General features: G+C 46.9%; 2 protein-coding genes across 2 annotated transcripts; one reads left to right on the top strand and one right to left on the bottom strand.

The window, feature by feature from the left end:
* The first annotated feature begins 20,252 nt into the window (after window positions 1–20,252).
* Window positions 20,253–20,657, top strand: LOC116613848 (uncharacterized protein K02A2.6-like). Its single transcript, XM_048727959.1, has one exon. It carries the CDS (start codon window positions 20,253–20,255, stop codon window positions 20,655–20,657), a length of 405 nt encoding a protein of 134 aa, XP_048583916.1.
* A 955-nt stretch (window positions 20,658–21,612) lies between these two features.
* Window positions 21,613–23,603, bottom strand: LOC5505981 (solute carrier organic anion transporter family member 4A1). Its single transcript, XM_048727958.1, has 4 exons — window positions 23,309–23,603; window positions 22,445–22,699; window positions 21,710–22,017; window positions 21,613–21,621 (listed from the first exon to the last, which is right to left on the bottom strand). Exons 1-4 carry the CDS (start codon window positions 23,601–23,603, stop codon window positions 21,613–21,615), a joined length of 867 nt encoding a protein of 288 aa, XP_048583915.1.
* Window positions 23,604–26,460: the final 2,857 nt, after the last annotated feature.

The raw sequence follows: 26,460 nt of genomic DNA, 5'->3' as shown, positions 1-26,460 counted from the left end.
AGAGCGACGAAATTGGTGATTTTGTTGTGAGACCTACCCAGACCATCAACCTACGCAAGGGACGGTGGGAGGTGGGATTGACGTCTGTCAACTACCTACCCGACTACGACACGTTCTTACCTGAAGAGGACGAGATCTGGGTGATGTGCAGAATCCATAAGGGTGGGGATGCTACACCCAACCTTTATCAGCTGCGATGGCACAAATTAACCCTTCGTGACTCGAAGGTGTCCGACTGGAAGACGCTAACTTCTAACTTACGGGAGGTGGTGGACGATTTCATCGACTCTAGGCAATCCGAGAGACTGGCGTTAAACCAGGGTTGGTTGGACTTACATGTCGAAGTGGACGAGCAGAACGAAAAAGTGCTGTTCCGAGTGGGTTGGGGGAATCGTGTGTTGATGCGGCGGCGGCTGGGAGCTGCGCTTGGGTACGTCACCCACCACGTGGACGGAGAAGCCTGGAAAGATGGCGATAGAGACGCTGGCTTCGAGGCGGGACCACACTACTTCGAAGGTTTCTGCGCCACGATGACACCTTGGTACGATGCCGACGGCCTCCCCCATCACACTGAAATAGTGGGGCCCCTCCCTGACGACTACCCTATCTTCGAGAGAAAGGCACCGATTCTGGATCTCGAGAAGGGGGCATACTTACGAACCGCAGCCGTTGCCCAAATGGGTGGTGTTCGATGCCTCCCTACCCACCTTAACCCTCCGCGAGTATCCTTCCATCAGTCACCCCACGCCCCCGTCAAGTCTTTCCAAAACATGTACGTGTATTCCAACCTCTCCGATGGGTGCTACATCTTGGGAAGCAGTGTCCGAAACGTCTTACGTGTGATGACTGACAAGGGGAAGCCGGGAGGGCCCGCTGTGGAACGGATTTTCGACCAACCCTTCTACTTCCCACTACGTCTACACATCATCGACGAAATCCACATCTATATAACCGACGATACAGGCCGTACCATACCATTCTCGTCGGAAAGCTTTGAGGCGACACTACACTTCCGACAAGCGTCGTCCTAATGGTGTTACCACTTCTCATATCCGACATGCTTGGTGGAATTTTCAGGAAAATGCCGCTCCAAAGAGGGGGAAGTCTATACCAAAGGAGGAGGCCAGGAGGGAACCCGTCAGGGGTAGCTTCCAGTCCCCCTTTCATGGAAGAATGGGAGCAACACGGTATGGGGCGGCCCGTGTTTAGCGGCGGGTCCATCGGCCAATTGGGGTGGGGCCGCGGAGAAGCGTTCAGCGGTTACCCTGTGGCGATCCAGACAGATGGCGGGCTTAATCCCATCGAGGCGGACCTACCCTACGATTTTGCAGGTGGTTACCCCTTAGGTAACCCAAATCCTGCAGCCACCCCCGTAGGGAGCCAGAGACAATTTGCCCACAAAGTGAAGCTCCCACCCAAGACTGTCCCACTTTGGGGTGAGACCAAGGCACCAAGAACCAGAGCCAAACCGGTCAGACATCGCAAGAGGCGGGGAGGAGGTGCCAGACCCTTGGACATTTTCGATTGAGAGAGAAAAGATAAAACCAGGCGCAGCGCCCATAGCTCCCTCATTTCCACGTTCACCTGCGCCACGAGAAGGTCCTCGTCACCATGAGCATCCACACGGTGCCCACCGTCCTCCCGGGGTCACAAAAGGTGGCCAATGCGGGCATGAGTCTATTCACATCACCAGCCACCGATGTGGCGGCGGAAAAGGGACATTACGTCACTTACCTCCCTAGCGACCAAGGTTCAGACCATATCGAATGGAACATCCACCCCCTGACCGACTACGTCGATCTCAAAAGGGCCCACGTCAAACTCAAGGTGAAAATCACCAAAGCCAACGGTGACAACCTCGGGAATGGCGAAGCCGCCGCCTTTGTAAACAACCCTGTCGCTTCCATGATCAAACAGGCTGGTCTTGAATTGAACAACCGAGTTGTCACCCTGCAATCGGATTCTTACCCGTACAAATGCTACATTAAAAACGTGCTTAGCCACCCTCAAGAAAGTCAAGAGTCGTACTTGCGACTGGGGCTTTGGCACAAAGACACCGCGGGGAGCATGGACGCTCACGAGGTAACTGGAGAGGGTGCCACCAACCTGGGGTTGAACAAACGTGTCAGTTACACAGCGCGGAGCCAGGAAGTTGGGCTCATCATCCCTCTCGAGGTGGACGTCATGCAATCCGGGAGGTACTTGCTCAATGGTGTTTCCATGAAACTCCGCTTCGACTTGCACAAAGCCGAGTTTGGGTGGTGGAAAATTTGTCATCATCCGAAACCCTGAACTGCGTCTCTACCAAATCACCCCGGCCGTCGATGTCGCCACAGCGCACGCTGAACACCTGATGAACTACACCTTGGCCAAGTACCCCACCACCACGGCTGTGGTCAAAACAGAGCTGGTGCCGAGGGGAGTACGGAACGTGAGGTTCGACAATCTGTTCAATGGACTCGTCCCGAAACGCGTGGTGTTTGGTGTCGTCCTTAACTCTGCCTTTGTGGGGCATTACGAACAGAACCCCTACAATTTCCATTTCCACGACATCACCCAAATTGCGCTGCACGTGGATGGCACCGAGACACCCTACAAGAACGTCAAAACCACGGGGGCTGACCGGAGTGATCAATACTATAGGCTGCACGACGGAGTGAACGGGGCGGCCAAGAACAAAGGGCTGAACATCTCCCGCGATGAGTTCTTTAACGGGTATGGACTTATGGTGTACGACCTCACCCCTGCCGGGAACGCTGCGCCAGGCTTCATCCAGCCCCAGTATAAAGGCAACGTGTCCCTGGAGCTGACCTTCAGTCAAGACACCCCACGTGCGTTGACGGTTGTGCTGTACGGGGAGTTCAACAACAACATGGAAATCGACAGGGCACGCAACATCATGTACGACATCCAAGGGTGAAGAAATCAAAGAAGCCATGGATGACGGATGGGAAAAATCTTTGCGTTTCCTCAGGGAAGCCATGTCCACGCAGGAGCTGGAACCATGGCCCTCAGCGATTGTTGCATTGAACCCATCTTCGAAGGGGTGTTGCCTTCAGACCACTTACCTAAAGCCATCCCAAACAACGGCTTTGGCTACGCTGCGTACATTTTGAACACTGACCCTAGCCACGAACCTGGCACCCATTGGCTAGCAGCCGTCTTCACCCCAGAGTGTTGTGAATGGTTCGACAGTTTTGGGTATGGACCCGAGGCCTATGGGCAAGTGATGGTAGAATTCTGTTCCCTACGACCTCGGACGGTGATTAACACACAACGCGTCCAAGCGTTGAGCTCAGCCTTGTGTGGACAGTATTGCCTGTACTTCCTGTATCACCGTGTCCGGGGACACTCGTTGAACCAAATTGTCAACAAGTTCTCCGTCCGCCACAAATGGAACGATGAAAACGTAGCAAGGTTTATGTCAAACACATTCTACGAGAAGCCACCACCGCATTATGGGAGACCCCATGCCCGGTGCTCTTTCCGCCAGAGCTGTCTGGAGCAACAGTGTATAGTCTGCCAATAAAAAAGCATTGTAACCGTTTAGAAGGGTTAATAATAAAACATAGTTTGGGTATCCTGTGTGTATGGGTGTCTTTTTTCCCATACCCCCTCCCGTATGTATATATAACCGTTGAAAAGCGTTGGGGGTGTCACTTACATGGATGGAAAGAGATGGAGTTGGACCGACGGTTCCATTGCCCCTGTGCCATCCAGGTGACGGGGCCAAGTCAGTGCGGAAAAACCACATGGGTAACCAACTTGATAAGGCAGGCCCCTCGGGCGTTCGATACCCCCTTCAAAAAGATAGTCTACTGTTTCAGTGTCTGGCAACCTGCCTACGACAAGATGAAGAAGGAGTTAGGGTTGGATTTCCACAAAGGGATCCCTGACACGGTAACCAAAGTGTTTGGGAAACACGACACCCCAGGGTTGCTCATCATCGACGATTTGATGGATGAGATCGATAAGGCGATAAATATCTTCACCCGGGAATCCCACCACCACGACGTCACGACCATATTTCTCTCCCAGAACCTATTCCCTGGGGGAAAATCACGCACGGCGTCGATCAACAGCCTTGTGCTATTCAAAGACCCAAGGAACAAGTTGGGAATACGGGTACTAGCCCAGCAAGCGTTTCCGAATGAAGTCCAATACGCCATGAGCGCCTACAACCAAGCCACCCTGAAACCCTACGGTTATTTGGTGATGGACTTTCACCAGAGTACCCCCGATAACCTGCGCCTTCGGTCGAACGTCTTACCCAACGACTTCCCCTTGGATGTCTATCTGTCCGAGGACCCCATGACACTTGGAGACGCTATGGCACCCATCCCCATAAATAGCCGACGAAAGCGATCCCGCCCCTCAGTTGACCATGTCAGGCCGAGGAAGAAGAGGTAGAGGGAGCAGGGGGAGATCGAGAGCGGTGACACCCCCACCACCCGACTTGCCCCCAGTCCGCCCCATGGCGCGGGGTCTTGCTAGGCTGGAAGTGGAAAGGAGACGCTACAATGTCCTACGCCGGTACAACGAACGCCATGGGTTGACACCACCCACACCCCCTGAAGGCATTAGCCCCATCGCCTCGAGACACTCCTCATCATCATCATCATTGTCATCGGTGCCATCATCGTTTCTAGCGTCGACACCTCGAGCAGCGACGCTTTCACCGCTTTCTTCTTCTTCTTCTTCTTCCTCTCCCCGCCCCAGCCGTGTCATTGAGTTACCCCCCACGTCACCCTCTTACACCCCTGGGCGGGTACACAGCGACCCGGAAACCCCAAGGCGAAGACGAAGGGTGAGGGTACCGGGCAGAGCAGGCAGCGCCATGGGACGTCTTCGCGCCCCACCTGGCATAGTAGGCGCCGACTCCCCTATACTCACACCTCCACGAACCCCTAGCTTGGGGTCATTCTCGTCATTCTCGTCATTCTCGTCGGGGCCTACCGCATCGACGTCGGGGGTGTTCACTCAGGACTCCTCTTCCTTCTCGGAACAGGACCCCCTAGAGATGCCAGGGCCACCCTCGTTCCACTCCTCCTCCTCCTCCTCCCCTTCTTCCCCCTCAATCTCCACACCCAGCACACCCTCCACAGCGTCGTCGGTGGTGCGGCGTCGTCGTCGTCCGCGTCGTGGTGGTGGTGGTGGTGGGAGTGGTGGTAGAGGGGGGGAGAGGGGGGCGAGGGGGTAGAAGAGGCAGGGGGAGAGCCACCACCACAACAACAACAAGAAAATGCGTTACCCGCAAAACGCGTCGTGCCGATGGCACCAATGTCACCAAATCCAATTGCGTTACCACCCGTCGTGTGGACAATAACAATCAAGTTGGGGGCGGTGCTGGCAACCTCAATGAAGCCGGATGGAGAACAATGTGGGTGTGACCCTATAAATAGAAACCACCCCCGCGCCAAGCCCATCAGTCTACTATGGCAGGCCGAACGCGAAGGACACGTCGTGTTAAGAGGAGACGCACCAAGAGACGTTACACCCAAAGAGGACGCGGATTACCCAAAGTCAAAAAAGAAACCCTCTTGAAAGTTGGTGACGTCTTAGCCAACGGTTGGGTGGGTGCGAGAGGTAGAAAGAAGGTGTCCGACCTCGTCAAACTATGAGAGGTAACCGACAGTCCAGAAAGAAGAGAAATCTTGGGGGAGGGCGACGCAAACGTAGGAGACGACCGCTGGCAAACGAAAAACCAGCAGCTATGGTCCGACAAAGGGGCACCACGAGCCAGCGAGGCGGTAACCGGTACATAAAGAAAGCGTGTGGGATCCAGTGACTCTATAAATAGCGCTAAACCCCTCCCCCTCACACCAGTCCGTCATGTCGCGCCGAATGAGGAGGAACGCTGCGTTTCTAGAACGCCTCAAGAACGCCCGAGGTAGACAAAGACTTGAAATTTTGCGCCACACCTCCGGAGAGCAAGTGAACGCTCTGGGTGAAGTGGCCAAGAACTTATTGCACGGTACCATTCCCCTCTCAACAGCTCAGAAGAGAAAACTGGCGGCACACAAACGTCGGTTTCGGACGCTGGCCAACAAAAAAATACCTGCTAAGGTACGGCGAAAGGCTATCACGAGCCAGCGAGGCGGTGCGCTAGCCATCCCCCTCTTACTGGGCACCCTGGCAGGGGGGTTAGGGGGAAAACTGTTTTGAAAACTCATCAGTAAAATATGAGGCGTGGACGCTATAAATAGAGCGCCTGGGCACACCACCCACCCAGTCCAATCAAGAGGTTAGTCATGTCAACATCCCAAAAAGGGGGGGCCTACCGTATGGCCATGGTCCCCCAGCACATGCTGGATCTGCTCATGACAAGGGAAAGTGCAGCCATGACGCCGGAGCTGCAGATTGTGGATCGATTGGACAAAGAGATGCGTGCCATCTTGGACAACCCGAACTTGTCGGCACACAAAAAAATACGCCTCTACAATCAAACGTCCAACCAATGGCTCAACTGGATGAACCAAGCCCGAAACACAGGGGGTGGGGGCAGAGCGCCACCAAAAGGATCAAACTACTTCGCCCGTCCGCTCACCCCTGCAACCCCAGCTACCCCCGTCACACCAATCAGTCCTAGGAGGGACATGGCAGGACCGTCGGGGGCACTCACACCACCCCCCCCCCACCTACCGCAGTACCCTGAAGACCGTACTAAAAAAGGTGCATCAAGGCCGCCATTGTCACCACCGACGCCGTCACCCACACTCCCGTCACCAAGCCCCAGCCCTGTAAAACCACGCAAGTCGTCGCGCATCGCTAAGCTGCAGCAGCCCTGGCTCGAACTGTGACACTGTGACACTGTAATGTTTTTTATTAAAAAACTTCTTTTTTACACATGTTGTCTCGTTACTTGCTCTCCCACTACCTAGCTAACTCATCACTTTTCCAACTGGCCCCCCATCTCGCTGCCTGCTGTTTGCCTCTCAACCACTGGCCAAAGAGGAAGACCTCCGCTTTGGAGCAGTGCACAAGAGCACTGGAGTCCACACAGTAGGTGTGATGCCCACAGTCCTCCTCGCGGGCCCTTGCGATGAAACCCTTGCACGATACGCTGTACCTCCCGTACAATTCCTCGTACTTGGGGCAATCAAACTCCTCCAAGTTCACAAGAGGGATGCCCAGTTTCAGTAAAATGTCGCGCTCCACGCTGCCACCTTTGTACCCCACGATCCCCCCTTGACCGTACCAGTCGTACCAATCCTTGACGATGGATTCAAGACGACTAAGGGGGACACTCCCCCTTGGTGCTGCGTCGAATCTCATACCGGTGACATGTTGAGTGACGTAGTTCGCCGCTCCCCGGTCCCCCAAAGTGAGATCCCGGTATCTCACTGGTAAGGTAAAACACTGTCCCTCCATTCTATCGTCATGGTGGAAATACCCCGCCTCTTTGCATAGAAAGGGGTGGCGGTGACGGAGGCGGTGGGGAAAGTGCACAAGTACCTTCCCCAACCGTGTTGGTAGACTTTCCATCCACCACGTCGTTGGCTGGATCGCCATAGACTTTAGCTTCATGGGCAGCCATGTACTCCTTCAGCTCTTTGGTCTCCTCCAATTGGGAATGCCAAGGGTCGATGATCATATTCAAGTTGGCCTTGAGCTCGTCCAGACTAAAAGTCATCTCCCTCTTCAAAGACTCCTTCGGGGGATCCTTCGTTCCCCCCGTCTCGATTTGGACCGTCTCGACATCGTACTTGGGCTTGGGCCGACGTTCGGCACTGGCACATATCTCGCAGTTCATGTCCCGGCATCTTAGCTTGTTGGTCACCTCTCGCCCCTCCCGCTTCTCTGTAGGCTCCAACCACTGTCGCGGGGCACATACATCGCAGTTCATGTCCCGGCATTTTGGCTTGTTGGCATCCTCTTGCACCTGTAGACTCCAGCCACTCTTGCACGTTGCGTTGCACCGCTTCCTTTTTCTGACGAATGGTGGGGGGTGGGAGCACCAACTCGTCCCACGGGTTCCAGCTGCACTTGTCGTCCTTCGATATCTGCATGTTGTTGTCGTAGATACCACGCGATGTAAGGGTTTCTGTAGAAACCACTTGGTCCCGCCATACGCTGGTGGTGGCCTTTTCTCTTCCACCGCTTCCGTTATATGCTTTTTTATTGGGTTGACGTCACCGTGACGTCGCGCGCGCTCCAGCCAATCCCTGACCCGTCACACATCACGCACCAGTAATCCACAATAGTCGCCTAGAATCCGTGTACCCCATTGGCTCACGCCAGACGTGTTTTTCGCGTCACGCCGCGGGGTATTTTGTCGCCTAGAATCCGTTTACCCTATTGGCTCACGCCATCCGTGACGTCACCGAACCACGCATGCGCATTAGGGCTGTTTTGTCGCCTATGTCGCCTATAGCAGCCCTCTTTACTACTATCGCTCATAAGGCTTACCTCTCATTCTTTGTATAATGGTTTACAATCTACTGCTAAACATCCCAAAATAGAAAAAAATCACAAAGACTCGGTTCTTGGTGTAAACACGAATTTTAGACATGTCAAGTGATCTCACCTGACAGGCTTGAATCAAGAGCAATGTCTAAAATTATTGCATTACCTAGAAGATAAAACGAGAGAAAACATAGCCTGCTAGCCGGCTCTCAATGCATTTGACAGTAGGCGCACACAGGGGGTGCGCAGGGTGACCGCGCATCGTGGGTCATTTCTTATAAAGAAATCTTCAAATGCATCTTCAATATGATTTTCCATATGATACCTATGACTGCTCACCCCCCACCCCCTTGGCTAATCCTGGGGACGCAACTGTTTGGGACTTGTCGGAAATGTTTTATTTTTCGAATGTGTGAATCCTTTGGTTCCTAACAATCCCGAATAAGGTGACGGCAAACGGGATAAGAAAAACAGAACAGAGCGTTTGTCATCGTTCGTTTTGTTGAGTACACGCTTTATTCTATACTTTAAGGAAGTTTGGGATTTCATTTGAAAATGAAATCCTGCTGAACAAATCCCAACCTCGGTTCACAAAACTTTCTCAATTCTCAAACACGAAGTGCGGTAGCCATGTCCACTGAATGATAAAATAGGAACATTAGACTAGAAATTTCCAAATTGTGAACCAGTACCAGGCGAGTTAACGCGCTCCCACCACGGTTTTTGACCAAATGAAGGTCATTTCTTATTGAAAAAATACCATCTCTTTTTCCATATGAAAACTGCACCTCCCCCCCACTTGGCCGATTCTTTGTACGCGCCTGAAACACCTATAACGTCCATAGAAAGTTCGTAGCGTGTGTGTCCGAATAACGTCCATAGAAAGTTCGTAGCGTGTGTCCAAATAACGTCCATAGACAGTTCGTAGCGTGTGTCCAAATAACGTCCATAGACAGTTCGTAGCGTGTATCCGAATAACGTCCATAGACAGTTCGTAGCGTGTGTCCGAATAACGTCCATAGACAGTTCGTAGCGTGTGTCCGAATAACGTCCATAGACAGTTCGTAGCGTGTGTCCAAATAACGTCCATAGACAGTTCGTAGTGTGTGTCCGAATAACGTCCATAGACAGTTCGTAGCGTGTGTCCGAGTAACGTCCATAGACAGTTCGTAGCGTGTGTCCGAATAACGTCCATAGACAGGTCTTAGCGCGTGTGTCCGAATAACGTCCATAGACAGGTCTTAGCGCGTGCGTCCGAATAACGTCCATAGACAGGTCTTAGCGTGTGTGTCCGAATAACGTCCATATCATATACAGTTCGTAGTGTGTGTCCGAATAACGTCCATAGACAGTTCGTAGCGTGTGTCCGAATAACGTACGAGAGAAAACCCTTTCTCGCTTCCCGGTACATAACGATATAAGTGCCGGTCAATCTCGCTAATGTTGCACAAATAGAGATAGAGCGGTACACTCTTTTTTTTATAAGATCCTTTTTTATTAGAACGTCCAGCGATTTCACAAAATTTTAAGAACATGCCAAGAACATCAGGCCCATACCCAGGGGTACCCAGGGGGGGGGGGGAGGCGAGGGGGGAGTGGAGGAGGGCTGGAGGGGGTGAGTTTTCTGATAAAAATCTGACAATCCCCGAAAGAACAAAAAGGGATTTGTATGCCATTGCAGTATCCCCACGGGACGTTTATTATCGGATTTGGCTACATACCAGTTATGACATATCAGAGTGATTTAGAATGCCTATCTATCTTATTTTCTTATGCTTTATAGTTTTGTTTACAAATAGCATGTCTTTTGGGAGCCAAAGTAGCCGTTCGGCGGTTGTAGGTGGGGGGGGGGGGGGGGGGTTGCACGCACCCCCTGCGCATGCACCCCCCCCCCCCCCTTGGCCAATCCTGGGAACACGCCTGAATATAGAGAATAGGGGAGAATAGTCGAAAGGAGCTTTTCAGCCTTTAATAAGAAGATGGTGATGGTTTAGTTGCTTCAAAATATTCGCAGAATTCTTAAAGAGTTTGAATATTTGTTTACCATACGCTCCAGGCAAATCTCTGAATAATTTCATACAAGACCATAGGTACGTGCGTGAGTTCAGAGGATAAGAGGCTGTTACAACCTTGTCCCCAGGGCCCTCTCCCTTTTTCTGTCATCTAGGTCGGCGGGAAATGGCCCTGGGATCGGCCGGTCACGTGACCCCTTCTTCACCCAGGATTTCTGGGTGTAATCAAGAGAGCATAAGATAAGAGAGGGACACTTTGGTATTACCCGCGCGTCATGTCGATTCCGCTATTTTAGTAACCACCACCCCACCACTGCGCGTGAGCATTTTTACTCACCCTACCCCCGCGCTTTGGCATTTACATCTTGTTGTTTGCCGCTGTTTTGTGACTTGAACCCGAAAAAAACACCCTATTTGCACAAATACCATCGAAAATTTCATTCTAGCATCAAGGATACAGGCACTTGCGGTTTATTAAGGGGATGTAGTACTTCGAGGATTGCAAGATTTCCAAAACGAGACTTCATTCAAAATCGAGAGCGGAAAACCTCGTGCTTCAATCACCGATTTTACTCTAACTTGCTTCTTCTTCGTGGTTTCTCAACATTCATTATCTTCCTAATGGTCAAACGAAATCTGTAAGTTAGACATTAGATATAATATTGATTTTTGTGAGTATTCCTGTGAATTGAGAAGGAATCCAAGAAAAATACATTTCATAAAACTATCCTTGTAGCGAGGGAATGCATTTTGGTGATGATCAAAGCCAGCAAGCTGAAGTATCTGAGCTTTTGTAAAAGTGAGGAAATAAAGATGGAGATATTACTGTATTTCTATGTGTTGTTATTATTATATGTTATATTATTATTTTGTTATTATACAAGCTGGTGTCGGGATTTGAATCAAACGCAGTATCACAGCCATTTTATCTCTCGTCGGTTTTTTCTTTCTAATTTGACTACGCCGCTCAGACAAACAAAACAGTCAAACTATTCAGGGATTTAGATTTCTCTGAGTATATTTGCCAATCTTTGTAACTTAAGTTAGACCTGTTTTCTTCTTCCGAGTTATTTTACATTATTTAAATTTCTAAGATAATTTCTTTCAAATCATCCCCCTCGCCATCGGGTAATAAATGAGAGGTGCACATATTTTATATTTTGCGTGGAAAGTTATTTTATTTTGGGTTACTTGAAAAGATATTACATTTTGCGTAAAAGTTATTACATTTCGGGTTACTTTAGCGTATTACATTTTGCGTCAAATGTTATTACATTCGGGTTCCTGGTGTTATTACATTTTGCTTCAAAAGTTATATTACATTTCGGGCTACTATTACATTTTGCGTTGAAAGTTATTACATTTTGGGTTACTATTACATTTTGGGTGGTTATTACATTTTGTGGTGTAACACACGTCCCTTTTATAGTCCGCGTTAGTTGCGTTTAATTGAATTACAATTTTGTATTACTTTCGTTAAGATCTGTTTCCAGGGCGACATTATCAATACCATCCTTTTTCATCTTTGACATTTGAACATTTTCTCCTTTATCTACTTTGATTTCTTCTGCGCCCGCGCGTGATTCGGGCAGTGTGCTGTCTCCGGTGATCCGGCCCTTGCTGAAGTAGTAGGACAGAAAGAAACAAAACAGAGACAGAACTGAAAAACAGAATTATGAAACTGTGTCAGTTTAATGTAATTGTCACTCAAATAAAAAGAAAAGATTTCAGCGATTTAGAACCAAGATTTTCAAACTGCAGAGTAATGGCAGACGAGTTTTAAGTTTCGCTTTTTTAAAGTTTCTCTGTTCTATATATCAAAGGAAAGGAGTAGCTCACCATTTGCAGGCATGTTGTATGCAGCGATGATCCAACCGAGTCTCTCGTAGTCGTAGTTGAGGCAGTTCGCCGGCTTGCCGCACTTGGTTTTCCACAGGGTGCACGTGTGGCCGATTATCGTGCCGACAATGACCGGACCGGGCAACGCTCCAAGAGTCCGCATAAATACAAACTGCAATCCAAGGCCGTAAGCGCGGAAGTCATCAGGTACGGACCTAAGGAGTTGCAGCAATTAGGGCGTTATGCATTGTTTTGGCAGGGGAGTCTCAAGAGTCCGCGTAAATACAAACTGCAGTCCAAGGCCGTAAGCGCTGTGCGCATCAGGTACGGACATTAGAAGTAGAAGCAATTGGGCAATTTGACACGGGCAACTCCCCAAACTTTCGCAAGAGCAAAGCCAAATTGAACTTGACAATCTGAAGCCCATCCTCGGAAACCCAGGGGTACTTCCCTCTAACGTTTCACTCGCGAGAAAAATAACCCACTGCGGAACAGTAAGGAACGGACTTGGTAAAAAAGCCGTCGCGACAGACCGTGGCGCCCGGGCCCCTTGGGGATTAAAGCAGCATTGTCCCCAGCTTACTTCCGGTCGATTACGTAACAATCTCCGATTATTTTTAACCGAAAACGCGAAGAATATTTCAAAATATTGAAAGCAGTGTGTCTATGGGAAGTTTCTTTGAGGGTGTGATTGATAATCTAGAGCGGCTGGCCTATTAGATATCTCGAATTCTAATAGATTCCTTTGTCTTTTAACGGTTGAGATTTCCGGTGGGTGGGGGTGGGTAGTGGTTTCAGGGGGAGGGGTGGTTAGTGGTTTCAGGGGGAGGGGTGGGTAGTGGTTTCAGGGGGAGGGGTGGGTAGTGGTTTCAGGGGGAGGGGTGGGTAGTGGTTTCAGGGGGAGGGGTGGGTAGTGGTTTCAGGGGGAGGGGTGGGTAGTGGTTTCAGGGGGAGGGGTGGGTAGTGGTTTCAGGGGGAGGGGTGGGTAGTGGTTTCAGGGGGAGGGGTGGGTAGTGGTTTCAGGGGGAGGGGTGGGTAGTGGTTTCAGGGGGAGGGGTGGGTAGTGGTTTCAGGGGGAGGGGTGGGTAGTGGTTTCAGGGGGAGGGGTGGGTAGTGGTTTCAGGGGGAGGGGTGGGTAGTGGTTTCAGGGGGAGGGGTGGTTAGTGGTTTCAGGGGGAGGGGTGGGTAGTGGTTTCAGGGGGAGGGGTGGGTAGTGGTTTCAGGGGGAGGGGTGGGTAGTGGTTTCAGGGGGAGGGGTAGTTGGTAGGTTCAGGAGGAGGGGCGGCTGGTGGTATCAAATTCTTAAGCGTTATATATAAGAACCTGGGGGATAACCTAGTCAACAACTGTTCAACAAATTAGTTGTCGGTTGCATATGTACCGCTTGAAACCTGTTGGTTCATATATAAAGAAACATCCGCTCAAAAAAGTGTGTTTGGGGGGGGGGGCTGCCCCTCCCCTTACGTCGCCCCCTGCATCCCGTTTGAGTTCAGACAGGCCAACTTGTCTCGGATTATAGACTGGAGAGGAAAAGTTACAAGGTTCCCTACTGAATTATTTCTCCATTGTCCTTTTGCTTTCAAAACCTTTAAAATGTCGCACATTTGCGGCATAGCTTGCTGAAAAAACATGAGTATACCTGAGCGAGACAAGTTTGCTTGGAATCTGGTTGGAGAAAGCCAAAACGATGGAGACAATGCATGCACCAGCATAGAACATAAGATATTTTTTTCGAGCAGTGTTCTCGGTAAATCCCAGGCGACAGGTGACCGGTCGTGTTGAACAGGTCAGGAGCACTAACTTGTGGGTGATTGCAAGAGCAGTTGGAATAGCCCTCCTTTAAGAGCAAATAACTATCGTTATCATCATCATCATCAACACCATCATGTATGCTGGCATAGCATAAAAGAAAATAATTATCATCATCATCACCATTATTATCACCGTCATCATCATCACCATCATCAACGTCGCCATCATCAAAAACAATAACAACAGTTCGTCGGCAGTTCATTGCCGATGAAGTTTAACTGAGGCAAACCGGCTATGCCATGCTGATGAGTCCTAACAAGGACGAAACAGCTGTCCATGGTTGCCGAACTGCATGGGTAATACACAGTGCTAGCGTCACTGGTGCCAATGTGTGTATGCTAGTATGCTTTTAAAGTCCACTTACATGAGCATCATCATTCTCTTCATTAAAAGGACGAGAATTTCAATGATTATGAATAATTGAAAATACTTTTTATAAACATCATATAACATGGAACCTTTGTTGGTTTCTGCGGTGGACATCCTGCGTAGCACGGAGAGAAGAATGTCACCCCTTCCCCACCATTCACAGGGCTGTACTGCGCCGCAGAACACAGGCAACCCACGTTACAGGGATTACCAAGTGCGATTTTCTGGGAAGATCTGTAAGAGGAAACACAAGGTAAAAAATATCCTTTATTTCGATCACAAAAACTAGTGAAGAATAATTTTCCCTACCCATTTCAGAGATCAAATATGATGATAGTGGAAATTTTCCCTTGAAAGTTTTATATCCTTTCATTCTTCACACAATGTGATTTGGGGTCTAGAGCTGCCAATGAGAGAATCTCGTGATTGCTCAGTGATACGGGATTCGCTTCTCGAGCCAGAGTACCAGGTTTTGAGCCCGATTCAAGTCGGTTAATTTTGATTTGTACCTGTAGGACGTTATCTCACCTGATGGCATAAGCCACGTCCACAGGTAACCCGAATCTTACCTGATGGCATTAAGCACGTCAACAGGTAACCCGAATCTAACATGTTGCAATAGGCCATGTCCACAGGTAACCCGAATCTCACCTGTTGCAATAAGCTGCGTACACAGGTAACCCAAACCTCACCTGATTGTGCAAGGCACCTCCACAGGCAACCCAAATCTCACCTGATTGCATAAGGCACGTCAACAGGTAACCCGAATCTAACATGTTGCAATAGGCCATGTCCACAGGTAACCCGAATCTCACCTGTTGCCATAAGCCACGTCCACGCCTGCGTAGTTTGAACATGGACATCCGGGTATTAGCATGCTCAGTGCTCCCCAGATCCCCAAAATTTGAAGGAAAAACGCGAGTCTCGCCGCCCGGTGACATGAGCGACGAATCCGGAGTCGCCTGACGAGGTAACTCCCTGCACATATCAAAACCTCGTTAACGGACAGCCACGTGACCAAACCCAATACCATAGGTGTATATAAACCCCGCTATCATGAACGTCCATCAAGAAAGCGCATGTCGATGTAGCTCCTTTAAGTAATGCTCCGTGTAAGAACTAGGCAACCTTAGGGCATATGCACGCTTGTATGTCAAAAATGCCTTTGTTAATATTCGAAATTTGATTGGTCAAAACAAAAAATTACAACATAAGTTACACTTAACACTAAATGCTGCCTAATGTTTTTGAATATTTGAGTTTTAGGATTTATTAGTTTGTGTAAAATGGCTTATTAGACAAGTCTAACGTGGGGAACCTTGTGACAATTATGTCAAGCAAAAACCATTGTTCTTTCTTCTTTTGATTGGTTCAAAACAGAAAAGCTCGGATAAGACACATTACATCACTATATTCTATATCTTGCGCCTGTGTGCTGCGAGACTTTGCCTAGTTCTTGAATGATTGCTTAAACACATTAAACGCCATTAACGGAATGTCGCGTAATAAGGCAATACCAAGGGCTTTGATTTCATGAACACTTAGGGGGGCTAATCAGCCTCGTCATGTCGCTCTACGGCCAAGAATTCAAGTCTATTTCTCGTCTGGGAATAGCGCGTAGTCAATCATACCATCGTGACCAATTAATTCGATCCCTTGCCGTGTGTTGTCAAATGGTTTATGAAGCGACAGTGAAAACATGAAAGCTATCGATTGGTTTTGACGGTTGATTGACTACGCGCTATTCCCAAACGAGACACGGATTTTGTCTTCGCCGAGGTCGCACAACAACGAATATGGAGGACATGAACAACGGCTATATTATTTTGGCTGAGAGCTAGTGGAAAATATTATATCGACGTTTTCCGAAATAGGTATACAGGTGTATACATGAAGTTCCTACTTACCAATCAGCAGCCCGAGTGATACAGAGGGAACTAGCAGAACGGCGATCACGACACCTGTCAGAAGTGAGCCGGCGCCATAGCGTTCACTTATCACCTTGTACATGAATGGGAACAGTCCAAACCCAGCCAGAGAACTGAAATCGAAGCATGAGACACTTCGTTATGCCTTTACCCTTGCAAGATATCGGCCTGACCTTCCATCCGTCCACCCGGACCTGCCTGCCTCTATTACTTGGCTGTTTGATTATTTTATAAATGGTATTAATGTATTAGAGAAAAATAAATTATACCCAAATGTTTTGGCCAAATTCTGGAAAATGTAGGTTCTATTCATCAAGAGGTTTTTAGTGGCGGGTAGGATATCTCTGATATTCCCCTTTAGGTGACTATCATCTTTCTTCATCTCGCCGCTCCTGAGGGCTTCCTTGCGGACTGCGTAAGCTCCGGGGAGGTGACGGGGGAAGCCGAGTATGATGACACCGCAGACCATCACTCCGAGTCCGGCGGCTAACGGGCCTAGCCACCAAGCCCCTATCCAGTTAGGATGGGTGGGAGCCAACTTGGCATCAGGAGGCTGACGAGAAAGGTAGAAAATAAATAGAAGTTCTGAATAATGCAAACACATCTCCGATGATGTCTGGTCAAGTTTTTGTAAAAGACGGACAGTCTTCCGCTTTGTCTGGTATTTATTATCTGGTATATTTTATCCTTCATGGTTTTGTGGCGGTCTTATATGTTATCGAGGCACGGGGAAGACAGATGACAGGTTATTTTTGGCGTGTGCCTTGTTCTGTTCTATCTTACAATGGTAAGATGGTATACCAAGTAAATGGCATCTTTCCATTGTAAGAAATGCCAATAACACGGCATCTTACCATCGTTAGAAATGCCAAAAACACGGCGTCTTAATAACATCGTTAGAAATACCAAGAACACGGCATCTTACCATCGTTAAACATAACAAGAACACGGCATCTTACCTTCGTTAAACATACCAAGAACACGGCATCTTTGGATCGTAAAATATACCAAGAGCACGGCATCTTACCATCGTTAGACATACCAAGTGTTATGGTATACCTGTTGAATTTGCTAGTTACCAGGACGTGCACAGCATGGCTTAGCTAGTAGTAAATTGAACACGAATAAAACATGGTGTAAGAAGCGGGATTTTGCACACCAAAAAAGGCCTCCCAGCAAGCCAAGAGGGCAAGAATACTGAGATAAGTGTTCAGTTCATATGCAACGGGCATTTATTTGCATCTGTAAAGTGATTTTGGCAATCATTTCGGCACATTTGCCGACTACATATAGCCGCCATCTTGGATTTTACAGATCGCATTGGATCTTCTCAACATGGCAAAGTCGCTTCCAACGCCTCAACCCCTCGAAATGCAGGGAGATATGGCCATCAACTGGGAAATATTCAAAGACAGCTGGGAAAACTATATTATCGCGACGGAATTAAACAAGAAATCGGATGCAATCGTGGTAGCAACTCTCTTGACAGTCATGGTTAAAGATTGCTATAGAATTTACAAGAATTTGCCCCTCACCGATGATGAATGAAAGTCTCCCACATCTATTCTGGAGAAATTAGGTGATGAATTCCAGTCTAAGAGGAACATTATATATGAGAGGTACTTGTACTTTTGCACCGTCCAAGAGCCTAGTGAAAGCTTTGACCGTTTCTTGAACAGACTCAGAGACCGCATTGCCACATACAAGTACAGTACTCTTGAGAATGAAATGTTATGGGACCGGATTGTATTTGGGGTTAACAACAGTGACACCCGAGAACGCCTTCTAAGAGAAAAAAAAACTAGACCTGGACAAAGCAATAAACATTTGTCGCACAAGTGAAATGGCAGTTAGACAGCTTCAGAAAATGGAGCCAACTGAGACTGTCCACTATACGAAGCAAAACAAGTCCAAATCAAAGCAGAGGCAGATCACAGAATGCAAGTACTGTGGTGACAGCCATGCCGCTGGAAAATGCAAAGCATTTGGGCAGGTCTGCAGTAAATGCAACAAGAAGAATCACTTCGCTAGAGTTTGCTATCCACTCGTCAAGATCATAAGGCGAGCCAGCCTCAACAGAAGCCAGGCAAGCAGGCTAGAAGAGGTAAACAAAACGTACACCAACTAGAAGAGAGCTCATGCAGTGACGATGATGATGAATTCTCCAGCAATGACAGCCTGTATACCATTCAGTCAAACCAGAAGAAAAGGCAGTATTTTGCACAAGTGTTAGCTGTGACAGGAGATGAGACGGCCAGGCAGTCAATCAAATTTTAGCTTGATACCGGAGCAACATGCAGCACACTATCTCTTAACGACTACAATAAGCTGACCAAGAAGCAACCCGAGCAGTCCAAAACTGGGCTGCGAGCCTACAATCAGTCAACCATCAAACCCATGGGGCAAGTCAAGCTTCACTGCACAGCAAATGGGATCACAAGAAAGGTTCACTTCCAGATAATCAAAGAGGCACCAACGTCATTACTCTCAGGCAGAGCCTGCGAAGCTTAAGAGCTTCTTGAATTCAATGAAGAATGTGTCCACCAAATCGAGCCAGGTCCAAAAGAACCCCTTACAAAACAGCATGTCTTACATGACTACAAGGATGTCTTCAGTGGACTTGGAAGGCTGCCGGGTACATACCACATAGAAACAGATCTAATTGTGAAACCCAAGCAGAACAATCCCAGGCGTGTCCCTATCCCAGTACAGGATGAATTGAAGAAGAAGATCGAGGATCTTGAGGAAATGGGAGTAATCGCTAAAGTAACTACCCCAACGCCATGGATAAATAGCATGGTGGTAGTCCGACAGCCAAACAAGCTACGAGTATGCCTAAACCCATCGGAGTTGAACAAGGCCATAATTAGAAAACATTATCCAACTCCAACTATTGACGAAGTGTCACCCAAACTGAACAATGCCAAGGTATTCTCAGTAGTCGATGCAAAAGATGGATTTCTGCAAGTTGTCTTGGACGAGCCATCAAGCTACCTCACAACATTCTGGACACCTTATGGCCGTTACAGGTGGTTGCGAATGCCATTCGGGATCAAGTCCGCCCCAGAAGAGTTCCAGCGCAGAATCAATGAATGTATTGAAGGCCTTCCAAACATCGCAGCAGTCCATGATGACATCATCATCTATGGGACGGGTGGAACAGAAGAAGAAGCAATGGCATGTCATGATGCAGCTCTCAAAGACCTACTGGATAGATGCAGAGAACACAACCTGAAACTCAACCCAAAGAAGCTCAAAATTCAAGTTGGACAGGGTCACCTACTTAGGACATGTCCTTAGCGCAGACGGAATCCAGAAAAAGTGAAAGCCATCTGTGAGACGCCGCAGCCTGTTGATATTGCAGGCGTCCAGCGTCTCATTGCTTAGCAATCTTACAGGTCACAAGCCCCTCGTCACGATCTTCAAGAAGCCCATCCTTACCTGCCTCAAGCGTCTGCAGCGAATGTGACTACGTCTACAGAAATTCTCGCTTGCTGTAGAGTACAAGCCTGGGCCTACGATGTATCTCAGTGATACCCTATCCCGCGCATCACTACCGCTCGACCATGCACGTCCAGACACACCAGCCTATCAGATATTCCAGATAAGTGAAGAAGAGAAGATACGAGAAGAAATAGAAGATATCGACATGCAGGAGTCCCTGTTTGTGACTGACGAACGGCTTGACAACATCAGACGAGAGACAGCGAAAGATTCTTCACTCCAAACCTTGATGACAGTCACCAAGCAAGGTTAGCCAGACAACAAAGCTGAAGTTCCCACTTGTATTCGTGAATACTGGCCATACAGTTATGAACTATCAACTCAGAACGGACTTGCCTTCAGGAGAACCAGGATCGTCATTCCTACAACAATGAGAACCGAGATGACAACACGAGCACATGCGTCACACCTAGGTATCCAGTACACTACAAATACAGCTAGAGACATCATGTATTGGCCAGGCATGTCAGCTGATCTTACAGAAGCAGTACAGCGATGCTCCACCTGTCAAGAAATGCAACCAGCACAGCAGAAAGAGCCAATAATGACACATCCCATACCTCAGCTACCATGGCAAGCAGTTGCCAGTGATTGCCTGGAAGTGCAAGGCGAACACTACTTGGTCCTAGTAGATCTGTACTCTGACTACATAGAACTAGTTCAGCTTTCAGACATGTCATCATCTAAAACTCTTATCCAGCAGATGAAACCGATATTTGCAACCCACGGGACACCAGCAGATCTTATATCAGACAATGGAACCAACTACAGTTCACAGGAATTCTGAGAGTTCACCAAGGCCTGGGAAATATATCACGTAACTGTAAGTCCTCATCACCACAAGTCTAACAGGAAGGTGGAGTCGGCAGTGAAGATTATGAAGAGAATCATCATCAAGGCGAAGAAAGACGGCTCAGACCTGTGGAAGTCACTATTGGAATGGAGAAACTCACCAACTCCAGGAACATCCAGCTCACCGGCACAACGACTTATGTCCCGCCGAACCAGGTCTATGTTGCCTTGCAGCCAGGCCCTGTACAAGCCCGAAGTGCAGGCAGCGGTGACAGAACAGATCATCCAAAAGCGCAAGCAGGCCAAACACTATCATGATCGCACAGCGAAGTCACTGCCTAGTCTTGTTGTTGGTCAACCAGTAAGAGTGAAGGTACATCCACAACAGGCTCATAGCAATTGGAAGGCAGGGACAGTGGTTTCCATGGCAACAACGCCACGCAGTTACGATGTACAAGTCAATGGCAGGACGTATCGCAGAAATCGGGTACATTTGCGAGACGCTCAACCTGACCTATCAGCTGCACAAGACCATTCTGCTCCAGAGCCAAGCCATGATGCAACAAAGTCTTCATGAATGTCTACCTGCAGTCCAGCACCAGAACCAAGTGGTCCAGGTCCATTAGTCGCCACGACAACAGTACTTACAGAACCAGTAGTCACACGATCAGGACGAATTGTGAAGCCTCCACAAAGGCTGATCAATGTTCAGTCATAGTTTACTACGTAGTGACTTTTAAATGCCAGTCATAAACTTTGTTATTTGAAACTGACTTATAGTTATAGTTGCTGTTTAGTCTACAATTGTGTTTAATGTTTGTTGTCCCTAGAAAGGGAGATGTTATGGTATACCTGTTGAATTTGCTAGTTACCAGGCCGTGCGCAGCATGGCTTAGCTTGTAGTTAATTGAACACGAATAAAACACCAACAACATGACATCTTACCATCGTTAGACATACTAAGAACATGACATTTTACCATCGTTAAACATACCAAGAACATGACATCTTACCATCGTTAGACACACCAACAACATGACATCTTACCATCGTTATCTCGACGAAAACTGTCAAAAGTTGTCCACCAATGAGAGACCCGACCCCAGGCCCCATAAACGTCGCCATGTATAATATCACCAGGTACACGGAGAGCGAATCGGAAGGCAGATTTTCGTCCAGGTAGGCGGGGCCTAGCGTGTGAAGGGGCGTGGTCCCGGCCCCGGACATCAGTTGTGAGATTATGAAGAGTGCATAGTACAGGATCGGCGCGTTCTCCGTGGCACTCCCGCAGTCTGGATCTTTGTAGGCTGATAAAGACGTGTTACGCAGACAGAATGGTGTACCGCCCAGTTTAGCTGCAAGCGGAAAGACAAAACGTTCTTAAAGACGCAAATTCTATGTTTTCCATAATGTATGATTTGGCCTGATATGGTGTGATATAAAAGATCAACAAATAGGCAATTTAAATAAACAATAACTGCGGGTTCTGGGCGGCAAATGACAATAGCAAGCATGGTAGCTTGTAGATAATCGACAAAATAAGGCTAGGACTTTGTTTTCACGTCTTGTTTTTACTAGTTAACAGGACGATAGTTTGTTACTTTGCAGTGAAAAGTCTGCTGTGAAAGATGGCGCTGAAAGATCGAGAAAGGAAAGTATAAAGACCCTGCCTTACCATAATGCATTACTCACCTCCTGTTGGGTCGTGTTTTGGTGCAAGAAACTGCGAAAGATGGAGCTGAAAGATCGAGCGACACTGCCTTACCATAATGCATTGCTCACCTTTTGTTGGGTCGTGTATTGGTGCAAGAAACTTCGGAAGTGCAAACACTAAGGCTCCTAGACCCGTCAAGATAGCCCCGCCTCCCAACCACTTTGTCTTGTTGCCATAGCTACCAAAGAAGCTGACGAAAATGACTAAGATGATAGCTGTGACGTCATTGGACGATGCGATGAATCCTGTTTCTTTCGAATTCAGCGAGAATTGTCTCTCCAGGGAAGGAAAACTCATGTTGATAAATGTGTTTACCGCCATTCCTACAACAATAACTAGAATTTTTAGTGTTTTTTTTTTACATTTTGGGACAAAACCACATATCAATATATATCAATTCGTTGAGTTTGTATGAGCAAACCAAAGTTTGACGTTGCGTCTCAAAATTTGAATTGCGCAGTCGAAAATTCAAAACAAAAAAACGCTGCTAGAATAAAGCACTAAAAATGCTCCACTTCTGTATCGATATTATAAGTATGCTATTTACTTAATTCTGACTACCTAAACTTTTACATGATTTTCTGCTAGACTTTAAGCAGTACTTTAAGCAACACTGACACCGGTTTAGGATAGGAGAACGATGAGTATTTAAGAAATCCGTAAAAAATCCAGTGAGAAATTATTTTTGGACGTCAATTTTTGGACGTCAGCTTTGTTCCCATGGTTAGAAAGCTCTACCCAAAGAGGAACTAGACAGGTCTATCGCATGGACTCTTTGCATTTGCTCGTTGGTGGTCGGACTGTTTTTCCTTCTGATTAATTTGACTGTCGCCACCTGGTAATTCCAAGCAAAACTTCTAAATCAATATGGCTGGGTTTTTTTTATTGTAATAATCGTTAATCGTTTTTTCCCCAAAATTAATGATACAAACCTTGAAGAAAGGCGAAGAGACAGAGAAAAAACAGAAAGCACTTCGGATCGTTAAGCCACTGGAGCCAAGGAGGCCTGAAACTCCGCCATCCAAACGCCAAATTGATGTCCTCAGGAAAGACGTCATCAAATATATTTTTATCCCCTGGGTAGTCTGTGGTGTGTTTAGCATCTACCGGGTAGGCTGTGGCGGGGTAATCCCCGTCCATGGTGGGCACGGGGGTCTTGTCCATCTTTATGAGATTTACAGTGCTGCTTGTGCTGTCCAGTGGAGGTCTAGTTACGTCAGTTGCCATGGTAACTCTAGTCTGTTGATTGTGTAAAAGATAGACTTTCCCATCATTCATCAGTCATAACAAAAACCAGCAAATAAAGGCACTCAAGACAAAAACTTTGGTCAAAATTCAAATTATAAACCATACAGGAGTGGAATTTTATAGCGGAGCCCCTGCGGAGCCCCATAGTCAAAGAAAAGTGGTATAGCTATACGATAAAGTTTCTCGTGAAAAGTGGTCACGAGGATTCCTGTGGGTTCCCGTGTTTGTGCCCCTCGCGTCTCCGATTGGTCGAAAATTGAATGGCGCGAAAGTGGGGACGCGCACGTACAGAAAAAAAGGTTTTTAATTTCCTTCATTCGTCGTTTGCTAAACTTGCTACAGCTACTGCCGCTTGTTGCACAGCTTTTCAGGCTAAAAATCGTCGCTTGGCTGTTCTAAATAATCGTAGAAGTGTTTTAAAGTCAGAAACTTGTTATTTAGGCTAAAAATCGAGAAAATGGGAGACAGCCGTGCAGCTAGTTTTTTTTCCTCCTTTACCGGAAGCCGTGCTTCCGGTATAGTAGACACAGCGTACAATTTAAAAGTTTTGAAATGACGAGGATTGCTCAAACCTAATATTTTGGTATTTTGGAAATCCAAGCGATTTAGCGATTTCGTAAACCTGGGTTGGGTGATGCGAAAATATTTTTCGGATAAACATACAGTGGAACCCCGTTAATACGGACACCCTCGGGACTTTCATAAGTGTCCGTATTATCGAGGTGTCCGTATTGAGCGGGCTGCCCTAAAAGACGTCAAAAATGCATTTAAACACTCAGAACGCATGCTACAGCAACACAGCATGTTTCATATTGAAATTTTAAGCTTGACGCGTTCCGGTTATTTCTTTATTACTCAAATTCATAGCTATATTTTTATAAACAACAACAACAAAACATAATAACTCTCCTTTCCTTAATCGTCCTTGCGATTACCAATTTCAACTCAATTATTCTAACCGAATCCGTAACACTGTAATTCAACAAAGGTTGTGAAAACTCTGCTCAGAAGGCATTTTGTACACTCTCTGAATTTGCCTAGTCTATAGTCTGGTACGCTAACTTAGCTTTGTGACTGTTCTACACTGCACTGTTTACTGTGTTCTGTTTTATCTTTTAGCATATTTGATGTGTCTATTTGCTTAAGAGCATTAGGTTTAGAAAAGATAATATCCGATAAGAACTCGAGAAATACCTTATTAAAAGAGCATCAATATACTCAAAGTGCGAGACTCGGCTTTCTTTTGTCCGTAAACCGGGGTTATTTTGTATGAAAATTTCTTTCAGGACACATAAAAGTGTCCGGTGTCCGTATTAAGCGGGTGTCCGTAGAGCGGGGTTCCATTGTATATACATGTACTATGGAAGCTACAAACATTTTGTCCAATGGCCTGAATACTGTTTTGAATTTAGAGAATCTATATAGTACGATCATATTTTGTAAAGCGCATTGTTATAATTATTTTAACACACTAATATCCATAAATCCTATTATATGTTAACTTGTTCAATTTTACTCGATGTAAATTGCGCTATTTTATTATTTTGAAATAAGCTATACATCTATCACAGATACTGTAAACAGCTCTTGGATATCTAACCCACAATTATTATAGCCACCTTGTGACAACAGACGAAGTACCGAGTATGTGGCTGTTTAATTTGATAACTAGTTGTTTGTTGTTGTTGTGTTCTGTTGTTACAATACTAGTTGTATCATTTGTTATAATCTCAGGATGATTTCTCATCTACACATTATATAACACACGGGCACACTTTGTCCAACAGATTGCATAATTAATTGCATGGTGTTCATAAAATGCCTGTGTACTGTCTCTGACGTCGCTACAAATCAATATTCTCTTTTATAATAACGTAGCCATAAACGTTTATGTAGAAAACTGCGTTGCCTTTCGCCCGATGAAAATGCTTCAGTATTTGGAAGGGTTTGTTTTTTGTTTGCCCAGGGTCGTAGCTAGCACGGGGATAGGGGGAGGCAGCTACCCCTTTAGAAGAGCAGGAATTATACCAAAGACATGAAAAAATAGCGTCTTTTCCCGAAGCAATTAAGAGGCTTGTCTACACAATATTTTTTAGATACGGCCTTATTGGCAGACACATTGGACACTCACTCACAAAACAACCAAATCTATGTCTCTTTCTGAACTTTCTTTCCCATTTTGATAAATAGTTATATTGTTATCTTATGTTCAAAGCCTTTTTCAATAGAAACAGTCAATGAATGTGTTGGTACTAGTTTGAATAAGCTGTGATGTGGTTTACCTCATTAACTTCAGCGAAGTATGCGTGTTCTGCCTAGCCTATGCTTGAAAAAATAAAGTACTCTTAGCACTAAGCCCCTCGCCAACAACCCTTAGCTAATCGTATTGATTGCCCTGGCGATGCCTAATTATCTTCCAGATCCCAGCTTTAAACACACGTTGAATCAACGGCGATGCTTTATATGTCAGCACTGTACTTCGAATGACATTGAATTCTACTGTACTTGAGATTCTTGGGTTTACATAAACTTGAAAGAGGTTTAAAATTAGCGTCAAAAGAGCAAGTGTTTAAGTACCTAGGTACTTAAACACTTGCTCTTGTCCCAATATGGCCCATCCCAATAAGGCCTTATTGGGACATTTGGAAGACACGACATTTATTAAGTTCTTGCAGATTCTGCCGCGATTCTTATATTGCTGTTAAAATTCAAAGGTTGTGAGTGAGTGAGCAGGCTAAGAAAAACAAAACAGAGCGTTTCATATCGTTCTTTTTGTTAAATACACTCTTAAAATTCAATAACTCACAAGGAAGTTTGGGATATCCTTGAAAATAAG

Source organism: Nematostella vectensis, chromosome 5 (assembly GCF_932526225.1).
Source record: "Nematostella vectensis chromosome 5, jaNemVect1.1, whole genome shotgun sequence".
Taxonomy (NCBI): Eukaryota; Metazoa; Cnidaria; class Anthozoa; order Actiniaria; family Edwardsiidae; genus Nematostella; species Nematostella vectensis.
Note: the sequence above shows the minus strand (reverse complement) of the source record. Positions and strands in the feature narration are given on the sequence as shown.

Coding starts and splice junctions, on each gene's coding strand:
- LOC116613848 (XM_048727959.1), top strand. CDS start 20,253: ATGACAACACGAGCACATGCGTCACACCTAGGTATCCAGTACACTACA.
- LOC5505981 (XM_048727958.1), bottom strand. CDS start 23,603: ATGGCAACTGACGTAACTAGACCTCCACTGGACAGCACAAGCAGCACT. Junction 22,700..23,308: donor TCTCTTCGCCTTTCTTCAAG/GTTTGTATCATT, acceptor TTATTGTTGTAG/GAATGGCGGTAAACACATTT. Junction 22,018..22,444: donor AATACACGACCCAACAAAAG/GTGAGCAATGCA, acceptor TTCCGCTTGCAG/CTAAACTGGGCGGTACACCA.